Here is a 12,724-nt window from a genome sequence, read left to right as displayed (position 1 = left end):
CAACACATGAGAGAAATGAAGAGACATAGTAAGGTGGATGAAGGAGTGCTTCTTCCATTGTTGGTGGCTCAATGGGGATTGGGAGAAATATAAATTAACATTTTCTAGTGGGATGCATCAATCTTAGAAGACAGAAATACAATAAGAGACTAATTGTTTTTCTTTTTTGTTAACGTTTCCTAGTGGGATGCATCAATTTTAGAAGACAGAAATACTATAGGAGACTAATTGTATTTCTTTTTGAAACAAATGTGGATTTATTTATTAATATTAGATAGGCTAATATTTAATTGATAAATGAAAATAATGTTCATGAGACAATAATAAAAGAAAATAAAGGGAGGTGATTTAACATATGTATGTTGTATAGAGTAATATTTAATTGATAAATAAAAAAATTGGCTGTTGGGCTTCTTTATTTATACTTTTGATGAACCGCAGCATATTGAAAAACATGACTGAGAGAAATAGAAATTATATGACACTTAGTGGGTTGATGATATAGCAACATGGCACTTAGTGGATTGATGACGTGGCAGCACGAGGATTGGGAGAAATACAATTATGACACTTAGTGGTTGCATCTATATAGAATATATAGATCGGCGGCGAGAGGGGAGGCTCGGCTCCACCGCCGCTGCACTCTCACTTCACTTGCTGGCTGCCTCTCCGGCCTTCTCGCTCCTCCGTTCTCCCGCTTCCTCGCCGGCCATGGCCGCCGCCGCTACGTTCCGCTCTCTGCACCAGCCTGCGGCCAGTGGCGTCCCCGTCCCGCTCCCTAGCGTCCGGCTCCAGGGCCTGCAGCGCCACCGAGTCGGCCTCGACCTCGGCCTCCGCCTCCTCTTCGCGTCGCCCCGCGGCCGTCCCGTCCTGCTCCCGCCCCCCGCCGCGGTCACCGGAGAGGCGTTCTCGTCGGACGGAGAGGAAGAGGAGGAGTACTTCGACGAGGGAGAGAGCGAGCCGGAGGTCGAGGCCCCGCGCGCGTACTCGTCGACACGGAGCCGGCCGACGCGCGGCGAGGATCCCGGCCGGCTCTTCGTCGGCAACCTGCCCTACACCTTCACCTCCGAGGAACTCTCCGAGGCCTTCGTCGAGGCCGGCAGGGTCGATGACGCGCAGGTACCGCCGCCGTACCCGCCCCAAACCCACCTCCGTTGCCAGTTTCTGAAGATCAATCGTGGCTGATGATGGTTCTCTACTGCTGCTACTGCTGCTGCAGCATATAATCTACGACAAGGTCACCAACCGGAGCTGCGGCTTTGCCTTCGTCACCATGGCCACAGCCGAGGAGGCCGCCAAGGCCATCCAGATGTTCGATGGCGCCGTGAGTCCCGCTCCCACACCAATTGGATCAGTCCTTGCTCATTTCGTAGAATTGGTGTCTTCTTGCCCATGCCCATCAATATGCATGTCTTTGCTGACATGATCTTGGCTACAACGTAGGGGATGGCCGCACAATCCCTCCTACTCTCTCTCTCTGTGCTGAGATTTTTTTTAAATTTTAACCCTTTTAAATCTAAAATTTTAATAATAACTTGTTTGGATCTAAATTTCTAAGAACTAGCCCTTTTGGTCACGTCAAAATTTGTGGCGCGACTCACTGAAGAGTCGCGCCATATGCTTTGGCGCAACCAACCTGCCACACTGGCAGCTTAGCTGACCTGGCAAGGCTGAGTCGCGCCACATGCTTTGGCGTGACTCTTCAGTGAGTTGGGCCGTCCGACGTGGCGTGACCCTTCAGGGAGTTGCGTCATGCGGCGTGGCGCGACTCAACTCAATAATCGATCACCTCTTTTTCTTCCTCCGTTTCTTTCCCCTGTCCCTCCCACCCAACTTGATCTCTATAGCACTCTCCCTCCCGCCTCTAAATCCACTCTATCCTCCACCGAATTCAAAGGGGAAATAAAGAAAAATCAATCCTTATAGGTAACTCCTCCATTCTAATTAATTGGTTTTCCTTCATTTCGTGGATTTTCTAGGATTTGAGTTGGTTGAGGTAATTATGGCGATCGCACTTGCATTTTCTCTGGTAACTCTTGTTTAATAGCTGAAGTTAAACACTAATTCCAATTGAAACTGGATATCAATTGAAAATGTTGGTTCTATTATGTTGCGAAAGTAATTTCTTAGCGAAATCTATGTTGCATTGCAATGGAGATCTATTTCATGTCCGTTGTGCAGCTCATGTTCTTAATTTTATTGTAAAAAAATGTTTGGAAGTGATTGATGGAATAATCAATGATATAAAAGAGAGCGTGGAGTACATTAAGGATTCCACATCTATAAAGGAGAAATTTGAGGAGGTAATAGTAGTGATGGGCATAGATTGTGGGAGTCGTCTTACACTAAATGTGCCGACACACTGTAACACAATGTGTGATATGTTGGAGTTAGCTTTGCATTTAATTAAGCTTTTTATGAGTTAGAAAGGCATGACCACAACTGCATATACTTCCCATCACTTGAAGAATGACAAAGAGCTAAAATAGTTTGCAATTTGTTAAAGGTATTTGAAAAAGTGACCAATGTTGTTTCCGGTTCAAAATACCCTACCTCTAATCTTTATTTTCATGAAATGTAGAGTGTGAAAAAAAAGTATTGAACAAGAAAATATCAAGTCAAAACCAAATTATTGCATTTATGGTGACAAAAATGAAGACGAAGTTTGAGAAATATTGGAAAATCTCATACTCAAATTGCATACCAGTTATACTTGATCATCGATTCAAGTTTGAATTTGTTGAGTTTCGCTTAAACAAGACTTTTGGAGACATAGCTAGTGTTCACATTGATTAAGTAGGTAAAGTTATAAGGAGTTTGTACAACGGATACTCATCTCATCTGAAATGGGAGAGTTAAGAAGGTGAGATTGCAAGTTGAGGAGATTTGCATAACGCCTAACCTAAGTTGGCGGGCTCCTACAGAGCCATTAATTAGTGCATACAAGTGAGGCGGGTAGCCTTGCAACATTTGCAGATGGGCTCGCTTGCATCTTGAGGTGGTGCCATGGAGATTAAGTCGGGTGGGAGGGGCGGGGGGAAGAAAGGGAGAATGAAGAAAAGGTGATCGTTTATTAAGTTGAGTCGCGCCACGCCGCACGGCACGACTCCTTTAGGAGTCACGCCACGCCGCGCGGCACGACTCGCTGAAGAGACACGCCAAAGCATGTGGCGCGACTCAGCCTTGCCAGGTCAGCTGTACTGCCAGTGTGGCAGGTTGGTCGCGCCAAAGCTTGTGGCGCGACTCGTAAGTGAGTTGCGCCACGAGTTTTGGCGTGTCCAAAAAGGCTAGTTCTTGAAAATTTAGATCCACACAAATTATTATTAAAATGTTAGATTAAAAAGGATTAAAATTAAAAAAATCCTCTGCTGAGGTGCCCCAGAGACCGCATTTCACCTCCTGGCAGAATGCCGATTCACGAGAAGAGTGTGGAGCTTAGTTGCGTCGTGGACGGCACATCTTGCTTTGTGCCCGCAGCGGTGGAGGCCGAGTAAGGACACCCTGCATTGGTGGACTAACATCACATCAAGCGAACACGTCTCACGGAAAGCGATTCTTTCCCTCTCCCTGTTGGTAATCTGAGAGATTTGGTGTGAGAGAAATGCTAGAATTTTTAGGAAGCAGGAAATGTCAGCCCCATGATTTTTCTCCAAAGTAAAGAACGAGACAGCAGCTTGGGCTCTCGCTGGAGCCAAAGATTTGGAGTCACTCATACGCAGAGAGTAATCCATTTTTTACAATTTTCTTTCTGGTTACACGACTGTACTCTCTTTTTTTATCAATGAAATTGGTACAATCTTGTGCCCGTTCGTTCAAGAGAAGTGATGGCCTCAGAAACACGGATACGACAGGGTACACGCGTATCCCGTGTCGGATACGTATCCGATACGGATACGGCACGGATACGGCACGGATACGTATCCATGGCGTGTCCGCGTATCCCAGATTAAATGGGCCGGAAACTGAGAAATGGATACGTATCCTTGCCAAATTGCCATTGATACGGCCCGGCCCAAACTTCCGCCTCCCACGCGCAGCCCTAAACCCGTCCCCTCCCTCCCACGCCCAGTCCGCCTCACACAGACGCAGCCGCCGCCTCCTCCCGACTGGGCGACTTCCCCGCAGCGCCCGTGTCCACCGGCCGCCGCGCCGTCCCGCCACGGGCCCCGCCCCTCCGTGCCGCAGCGACGCCGCAGTTGCCGGGTCCGCCCGCGCTGGGGCCGGATCCGGCCCTCCCCTGCAACGGCCCGCCCTGCCGCCGGCTGTGGGGGCGATGGAGAGGCGAGTGAGGAAGAGAGGGACGGGGGGAGAGCAGCGCCGGCTGTGGGGCGATGGAGAGGCGAGGAAGAGAGGGACGGGGGAGAGGCTGCTGTGGAAAGGAGCTGAGAGAGAGAGATTGGATAAGAAATGAAAGATAAGTCTATATTATATGTCCTGTTCGGCTGTTCCTGTGGGCTGTGGCTGTACCTGTGCTCCTTTGTCCTCTCCCGCTCCTTTCTACTTCGGAGTTCAAGGTGATGTACTGAACTGCTACTTGTACTGAACTGCTGATTAGTGATTACTGAATACTCAAGTTTTAGTAATAAATTGATTCATAGTTGGTGTTTGTGTGCAAATTCTGGACTTGGAGAAGGAGAACTCGAGAATGGACAATTGGACATTACAATTGGAGAATGGAGATGCTTTCGGTCTTTTGTTTTGGCTGGTAATTGCTATTGTAAGGTAATTTACTACTTTCATAAATTTAATATGTGCCATTATTTATTTATTTTAAAAAATTATAAAACGTATCCGCGTATCGGGTTTTTTAGAAAATTGTCGTATTCGCGTATCCGTATCCTTCCGATACCGATACGCGTATCCGTATCCGTGCTACATAGGTGATGGCCACACAACAAATTTACCATAACTGATCTTTGTACATGTATGAAGGTAATTAATAAATCTTCTCCATATGAAGGTAATTAATAAATCTTCTTTGTAGAAACTGGTGTAGTCACCATACACTGGAAAGGTAATGTCTATGTATAGATTTAATATTTTCACCATACCTTGGGTTTCCTTTAGATACCACCCATGGACACCTTGACTTGGGAATGGTCTACTCAAACCTCCTCGCCGGCGACGCGGGCGGCGGCCAGGAGCACGGGCAAGTAGTAGAATGCGTGCGCGTCCATGCACTTCCTGAGGTTGGCGGCGACCTCGTCGCAGCGCTCGTCAATGTCGGCGCCCTCCTTCTGCACCGCCTCGAAGCACTCCTCCAACGCCACGTAGGCGTCCTTGCAGCCCCCGGCCTTCATGAAGAGGCAGAACCCGCACTCACAATTCCTCCTCCTCCTCCTTCTCCGCCTCCGCCGCCGCCGCCGCCGCAGCTCCGGGCGCGGCTGCTTCCGGGACCGGTTCTCGCGGCGCCTCCTCTCGGCCAGCCGCGGCGGGTGGGGAGCGCTCTAGCGCGGGGATGGGCTGCGCGGCGGGCTCGGGGGACGCCATTGGCTTTGCTGCGATCTGCGCGCGCGCGAGGTGGCCGTGAGCTTCTTGGGGAGGAAGAAGAGGGTCCGGAAGAAGAAGGCGTCCCGTGCTGGTCTCCGAGACCGAGAGGAGAGAGGGGTTTATTTCTCGTGGGCTGTGGGCTCGTTCGTTCGCGTTTTCTGGCCCAATAACCTCATGGGCCACCCGTTTTCTGGCCGGCTTGGTGGGCTTGGACTTGGACTTGGATTCCTTGCCGCCGACTGTTGGATCTCTAAGAATTCGGTTCGGGTCTCTGAAAAACTTTTGAGTCCCGTTTCGGGCCCATAATCTCATGGGCCACTCGGCCCAACAGGTAGCGGATAAGGAAGGAGGAGAAATTTATTTATCGGCGGCGAGAGGAGAGGCTCCACCGCCGCTGCACTCTCTCACTTCCCTTGCTGCCTCTCCGGCCCTTCTCGCTCCATTCTCCCGCTTCCTCGCCGGCCATGGCCGCCGCCGCCGCCGTCGCCGCCACCTTCCGCTCCCTGAAGCAGCCCGTGTCCAACGGCGTCCCCGTCCCGCTCCCCAGCGTCCGGCTCCAGCGCCACCGCGTCGGCCTCGGCCTCCGCCTCTTCGCGTCCCCCCGCGGCCGCCCCGTCCTGCTCCCGCCCCCCGCGGCGGCCGCCGGCGAGGCGTTCTCGTCGGACGGAGAGGAGTTCAGCGGGGAAGAGGAGTACTTTGACGAGGGAGAGAGCGAGGCGGAGGAGGAGCAGGAGGTCGAGGCCCCGCGCGCGTACTCGTCGCCACGAAGCCGGCCGCCGCGCGGCGAGGATCCCGGCCGGCTCTTCGTGGGCAACCTGCCCTACACCTTCACCTCCGAGGAGCTCTCCGAGGCCTTCGCCGAGGCCGGCAGGGTCGACGACGCGCAGGTACGGCCGCCGTAGCCTCCCCAAACCGACCAAGCTCCGTTGCCAGTTTCTGAAGAGCAACCGTGGCTGATGATGGCTCTCGGGTGCTGCAGATAATCTACGACAAGGTCACCAACCGGAGCCGCGGCTTCGCCTTCGTCACCATGGCCACCGCCGAGGAGGCCACCAAGGCCATCCAGATGTTCGATGGCGCCGTGAGTCCCGCTCCCACACCAATTGGATCAATCCTTCCTCAATGCGTAGAATTGGTGTCTTCTTGCCCATGCCCATCAGTGTGCATGCCTTTGCTGACATGATCTTGGCATGTGTGTTGATGAAGCTGCTGGGAGGGAGGACGGCGAGGGTGAACTACCCGGAGGTGCCCCGGGGCGGGGAGAGGAGAACGGTCACAATGGCTGGCCGCAGGCATGATGATGGCACTTACAAGATTTACGCCGGCAACCTGGGGTGGGGAGTGCGAGCAGACTCGCTGAGGTCAGTGTTCGAGGGCCAGGCCGGCTTGCTTGATGCCAGGGTCATCTTCGAGCGTGACACCGGGCGGTCGAGAGGGTTTGGGTTCGTCTCCTTCAGGACCGCAGAGGATGCACAGGCTGCATTGGAGGCTTTGGATGGAGTGGTATGTTCTGTCTTGACCTAGGACAATGTTGTTCAGTGTCTCTACATCTTCACTGAATTTATGCAAAGGCCAATTGATGCAATAGATTTGCAATATATGGATACTTCAAAATTCAACCATGAATTTACCGCACACAAGCAACTAATATATGAGTTTGCAGTGCTAAACAGTGATCTGGACAATGCATAGCTGCTAATTCCATTTTATCCAAGTAGCTTGTGACTTGTGCTGTCATTACCATGTTTGGTTCTACTTGAGTGTACCGTCTTACTTCACATTCAGATCACCTTGGCAAAGCAGTGTTTAACATGGTTTTGAAATGGCAATGCAGGAGTTGGAAGGGAGACCTCTGCGGCTTAGCCTGGCAGAACAGAACCCACCACCTGGTTCTCCGCCTAGCGCGGCGCAGGCACAGCAGGAAGAAACCACTTCAGACATATCTGATGCAAAGACGGAAGCAACCAGTTCTTCAGAACTATCTGAAGCAGAATTGGACGAGAGCAACTTACAGACATCTGCGACTTATTAATAACTACAAACCAAGGGTTATAAGAAGTGTTGTAATTGTAACGACTTCCAAATTCTGCCATTCAAATCCAAGTTGTACCTATTTGAGCGAAAATTTTGACACCATTAAAGCTGTAGTGAGGATTCAGCATTTCAGCTATAGATACTAGAATGTGTTAGGTATCTAGATGCTGCTGTTGTTCTTGTAATGTATTATGCAAAATATATTGTTCTAAAGTGCAACAGTGTAGCTCTTTCGCTTCCTGTAAAATGATCCAATTCACATGTTATAATGTTTTGCTCAGTGTTGGATAATCTCATAGGTGAACTATTTTAAATAGTTCTAGAAGAAAAGATACTATCAGTTGAAGTTATAGCTCTATTCTCTGCAAATACGTCTCCATATGAAAATGAACCCTATTAGAATGAATTCAGGTCATATACCCCGTTGGGGTGTACATACAGTCAGGATGTGCCTAACAGTTCAGAGGTTCACAGCACACGGCAATTTGGTGATGATCTAAGGACAAAAGTATGGCAAACCAAAGCATATTTCATATAGCCATATTGGAAGTCGGAACATGAAGCCAAGCAACAAGCATATAGATTTTTTTTTTTTGAAAAGCCATTCACTCTGCAGGATCAGCTATCCTGGACATTAGTACCACTCTCAAGTTGTGCTTCTGCAGATGCATCAAGGTCTTGGGGAAAGAAAAGTCTGCAAAGTTGGGCAGATCACAGGAATTAAAAACATGAGGCACCACAGAGCTGGAGCTAGCAGTATTAGCAAAATGAATTAGGTGAGAGTATTTGAGATATCGAAGAACCATAGGCACCATGGGCGTAGGTTGTCCCTAAGTTATTGACAGGCAGTTGAAAGTTCTCAGCTTGATACACAGGCTATCTTACCTGCAAGTGTTGTGGTACAGTGTTTTACTTAAGCCTTCTATGTCTGTGATTCCTTTGCATCCAGCCACTACCTCAAGAACTTGCCTGAAATCGATAATTATGTAGTTACCAGAATTTTTATTGGAGTCAAAAGTCATGCAAAAGTACAAATATGGATGACATAAAAGGGATTAGTTCAACTTGCAGTCAAACTAGTTGGATAATCATGACATATAGCGCAAGGTTAATAAAACACATCATTCAATTATGCAAAACTGTTGTGAGTTACCTGACTAAACAAGGCTCATTGCGGCCTTTTACCATCGAATCTGGCTCATACTTTTCTTTCTTCTTGGATGGCCAGACCGATTTTACATACTGGCTTCCAGCATGAGTATTTCTTATGTCGCAATATGGAGAATCTGTCTCTATCATCAATCTCTCAACAGGAATGCCCCGAAGAACTTCAAGATTTTCATTAGTTTTCAGAGAGCAGCCATTAATACCTGCAGCCGTGGTTCATAAATACTTTATTATCTATCTATCTGACCCTACTGGGAAATAATGAAAGAGCAGATTATCAAATCCTGCAGTAGCTAAGCATCCAGATGGAATTTTAAACACAGAACTGAATCACAAAGTGGACTTACTATATAAATTGGACTAACTTGTTTTGCTACTAATGGAGGAGTTTTAAGTAAATTTAGCTTGTAGTTATCGTGTTGCATCAAATGCAGATTTTTAGCCAAGTGAGGGAGATGACCTATAAACATCTTCTCAAAAGAAAGGAGCCTGTCACGATCTTCTGCTGAGTCAGTGAAGGAGTGTGTAACCCCACCAGGGAATCTGCCAAAGACAAAATTGGCCCTCAGATATAGAGGTCCCACAGGTCAGGGAGTACTGGAGTAGCTATAGACAATTGAAAGTAAATTGAATGGGTGGTAACTATTTCATAGTCTACTTTCGACTGTTTCTCTTCATGTTTTAATCCTCCACACTTGACTACTGGAGAAGTGTATCTAGCAGTAGCAGGGCATCAATTCAAGAACACCATTTAAGGAACAAAGAAGATATAGTACCTGTACAAATTTCTTGACATGATTTCACAGAAGTCTTCACCAGCAGCCCGCATGTGAAGAAACATCGGTAGTTTTACTGCTTCAGCCAACTCAAACTGTTTCTCAAAGTACCTAATACGAAATGAAACTCTCAGAAAATGTACAGATTAAAATTAAATGCATAATGTGAGTGAGAGAACACATACTTCTTTTGTACATCTGCTGGACAGAAGTGAAGCCTATCATAATCCAAACCACATTCACCAACAGCAACAACCTGTAGAAATTGAACTCCAGATGTAAGATTACAAGTGTTTTTCCCTGTGGAAAGAGAGAGTGGCGGGGGCACTAACCTCTGAATGTCTTGCTACAAAAAATATCACATCTTAATATTTCAAAACTTAAAGATCACATCAAATATCTTTGCATGAAAATGCTGTGGATTGTCAAGGGTGTCATTGCACATTCTTTATGAATCAAGGTACGCACTCGATCCTTTTCACCTACACTAAAGTTCTTGTTTACTGTGAATACTGCTGTACATATTATATCCGATCCCTGGGGCTTTTGTAGGACTTTGTGCCTAGCCTACCTTAACTTTGTTTCTGGGTCTTTTGTGAACAATGAGTGAGATCCTTGATTCACATAACAATGTTAAAGAGCTCATGTGAACATTCAGTGCCTCCAATCGACACATGACTGTGTATCTGTTCCCTAGCAAGTTATTATTAAAAGGTTACAAGAGAATGATAGTCAGGACAGAGTTTTCATCTATTATTTTGATGGGAAACTATGTATAACCCATACACAACCTTGCCTTTCTCTATGCCCTCCTTGGCCAGAGCCAGCAGTGCCTGAAAATGCCCCTCCGGGTCTCCACTCTCCTCAAACTCCTATAACCACCCAAAATGCACAAGATTAGATAACAGAACCACAAATGACCTATAGCAAACACCAACCCGAAAATGCCAATTACCCCACATCTCGTCGGGTGCACGCCGACTGTGCAGAACAGCCTCCCTGCATTGTAAAGATACAGGACAGCTTCTCAGGCACATTACATCGAACACTCCAGAAGCAAGCACACCAGTCAATGGACCATATCAAGCGATTGAACTCACCGTCGGTCTCGGCGATCTCCAGTGCCTCCCTGGACTCCTTCAGAGACCCTCCGGTGACCTGCCGTCGCACCAAACAAGAGCGCAAGAAATTACTAAGAAACCAAGGCAATTAAGCAGGAGACTGCGAAAAGGGGACCGGCCACCGGGGGCATTACAATGATGCGGTCGACGCCGGCGGCCCACGCGCGCGCAAGTATGGCAGGGATGTCAGCGGCGTGGCACTGATTGCCGTGGTAGATGCCCTTGAACATGCAATCTTCACAGCAGCAGCAGCAGCAGCGGACATCACGGCGAATGCCACACGGAAAAAATAAAATAGAGACAGGCAAGAATCAGCAGCCAACCTCTTTAACGCTAAGCATGAAGAGAAGAACGAAATGGGAGGCTATTTTTGAAGCACGAGTTACCGGTGAAGTTGACTGCGATGTCTGGTGTAGTGGTCACCGCGCCGGAGACGGAGAAGGTCAGTGGAGGGCAAAGCAAAGGCAAACAAGGTCAGTTCGGGTAAGAGGGCGAAGGAGAGGGGGGGAGGGGGGGGGGGGGCGGGGGCGACAGAGGACTGTGCTGAGAGGGAGAGAGACGGGGACTTGCCGATGAGCTTGACGGCGGTGGACGCCATGGCCGCGGCGCGCGAGGAGGGTGGAGATGGGAGTCAATCCGAGTCTGACTAAAAACGAAGGATTTTTTTTAAAGGAAAAACAATCGATGGAGTGAATTCGTTGAGGATTTGGGCCCGAAGCACGGACTTGGGCTGGGCTGAGGCGCTGAGCCGATTTGGGCCCGTCCTGAGTCTAGTAATGGGCCTAATAGACCTCTTTTCAACGACAAGTATCGGAATTAGCTTAGGCCTCTCCATTTGTTCGTCTTTTCTCCTTGACAATTACGATGCTCCAATAACTATACAGCTACTCATTATCTTCTGAGGATTACAGTTTTTATTATAGAAAAATGTTTCAATTACTCATACCATTTGATCATCATCTAATGGACCACCTACCCCTTCTTGCAACCTATGAAAGCTACTTAATTCTTGGGTACCTCTTTCTGATCCTAGTAGTTGCTGGGGCTCATAAGTACCTGAATGCGCGGTGATTGGAGAAGGAACAATTTGCTGAAAAGTTTGACAAGACCCGGTATCTATATCTCATTTCTTGAGGTAGCTAGCTAGCTAGATCGATCTTCTGGGTGTTATTATATGCTTCTTGTTTTGTATGGTGTTGATGAAAAGGACTTGAGAGAGAGAGAGAGAGAGAGAGAGAGAGAGAGAGAGAGAGAGAGAGAGAGAGAGAGAGATGTGAGTTGCAACTTGCAAATGTTTGGGTTGGGAGGTCTTGGGAAAAACATTTCAGACAATTGCACCACAATAGTGAGCTGATCATTTTGCCAGAGTGTTGACGTAAATTAGATCAACACACAAACTGGTAGAATGCACAGATCGCAACGATCTTCACCAGCGGTCCTCTGCGCCAACCGCCCAGATCGCCTGGCTCAACTGGTCAGACCGATCCTTCAGAGAATGCTGCGAAAACCTAGGACCTGATCCTTCAGAGAACGTCGGAACTCGAAGATCTAGGGTTGTTCTTAAGTCGACAGACCACCTAGAACGCCCTCAAACGTTGTAGAGACACGAGAAAAACAACAAAAGAGTTGAAAAAATTAGAGTTTAGGGTTTAGAACCAATTGTTTATGTTGCAACAATGAAACATAATCAAGATTTTATCATTATTAATGAAGCAAATTAAACAACTTCTGTTTGTATCTCGAACTTGACAGCTAAATTGATTGTTAGTTGTGTGCATCCTAAAAGAAGATTATCCATTGATTTTTGTTAACTCTGTTGTCAAATCGAAGAAAATTCTGTAGAAAATTTGTTTGGACGACTAGGAGGTCAACAGGCTTAAAAATTTGCTCAAATTTAATTTTACGAAAGTTTCATTCTGCTGCTGTTTTCTTCTTAATTTTTGCTGCTGCTGTTTTCTTCTTAATTTTTTGACCTCAAAGTCCAGATAATATGGCCGTAATCAATTGACCTGCCATCTACCCTTGTGCACAAGCTATATAACACTAACGTCTTGTCATCCCCGTCTTCTATATAGGTTAGTGTCTGATTGGGAGCAGATGGTATAGAGAAGGGATGATGCTCTTCCAAAAGTTGAG

At 47.7% G+C, this 12,724-nt stretch overlaps 3 protein-coding genes across 3 annotated transcripts; 2 read left to right on the top strand and 1 right to left on the bottom strand.

Moving 5' to 3' along the window:
• The first annotated feature begins 711 nt into the window (after positions 1-711).
• On the top strand, positions 712-2,044 carry LOC120694976 (RNA-binding protein CP33, chloroplastic-like). The gene is made up of 3 exons (XM_039978311.1): positions 712-1,119; positions 1,220-1,328; positions 1,980-2,044. Exons 1-3 carry the CDS (start codon positions 712-714, stop codon positions 2,042-2,044), a joined length of 582 nt encoding a protein of 193 aa, XP_039834245.1.
• A 3,819-nt stretch (positions 2,045-5,863) lies between these two features.
• Positions 5,864-7,804, top strand: LOC120662166 (RNA-binding protein CP33, chloroplastic-like). The gene is made up of 4 exons (XM_039941290.1): positions 5,864-6,377; positions 6,470-6,571; positions 6,697-6,993; positions 7,325-7,804. The coding sequence occupies exons 1-4, from the start codon at positions 5,955-5,957 to the stop codon at positions 7,520-7,522; spliced, it is 1,020 nt and encodes a 339-aa protein (XP_039797224.1). The 5' UTR covers positions 5,864-5,954; the 3' UTR covers positions 7,523-7,804.
• Positions 7,805-7,903: 99 nt separating this feature from the next.
• LOC120662176 (putative deoxyribonuclease TATDN1) lies at positions 7,904-11,263 on the bottom strand. The gene is made up of 12 exons (XM_039941301.1): positions 11,159-11,263; positions 10,975-10,995; positions 10,723-10,823; positions 10,568-10,625; positions 10,423-10,466; positions 10,259-10,339; positions 9,653-9,723; positions 9,468-9,578; positions 9,152-9,234; positions 8,678-8,894; positions 8,410-8,493; positions 7,904-8,218 (listed from the first exon to the last, which is right to left on the bottom strand). The coding sequence occupies exons 1-12, from the start codon at positions 11,184-11,186 to the stop codon at positions 8,143-8,145; spliced, it is 975 nt and encodes a 324-aa protein (XP_039797235.1). The 5' UTR covers positions 11,187-11,263; the 3' UTR covers positions 7,904-8,142.
• Between the last annotated feature and the right edge of the window lie 1,461 nt (positions 11,264-12,724).

The sequence above is a fragment of the Panicum virgatum genome, chromosome 2K (assembly GCF_016808335.1).
Source record: "Panicum virgatum strain AP13 chromosome 2K, P.virgatum_v5, whole genome shotgun sequence".
NCBI lineage: Eukaryota > Viridiplantae > Streptophyta > Magnoliopsida > Poales > Poaceae > Panicum > Panicum virgatum.
This window is presented reverse-complemented; position numbering and strand designations above follow the sequence as displayed.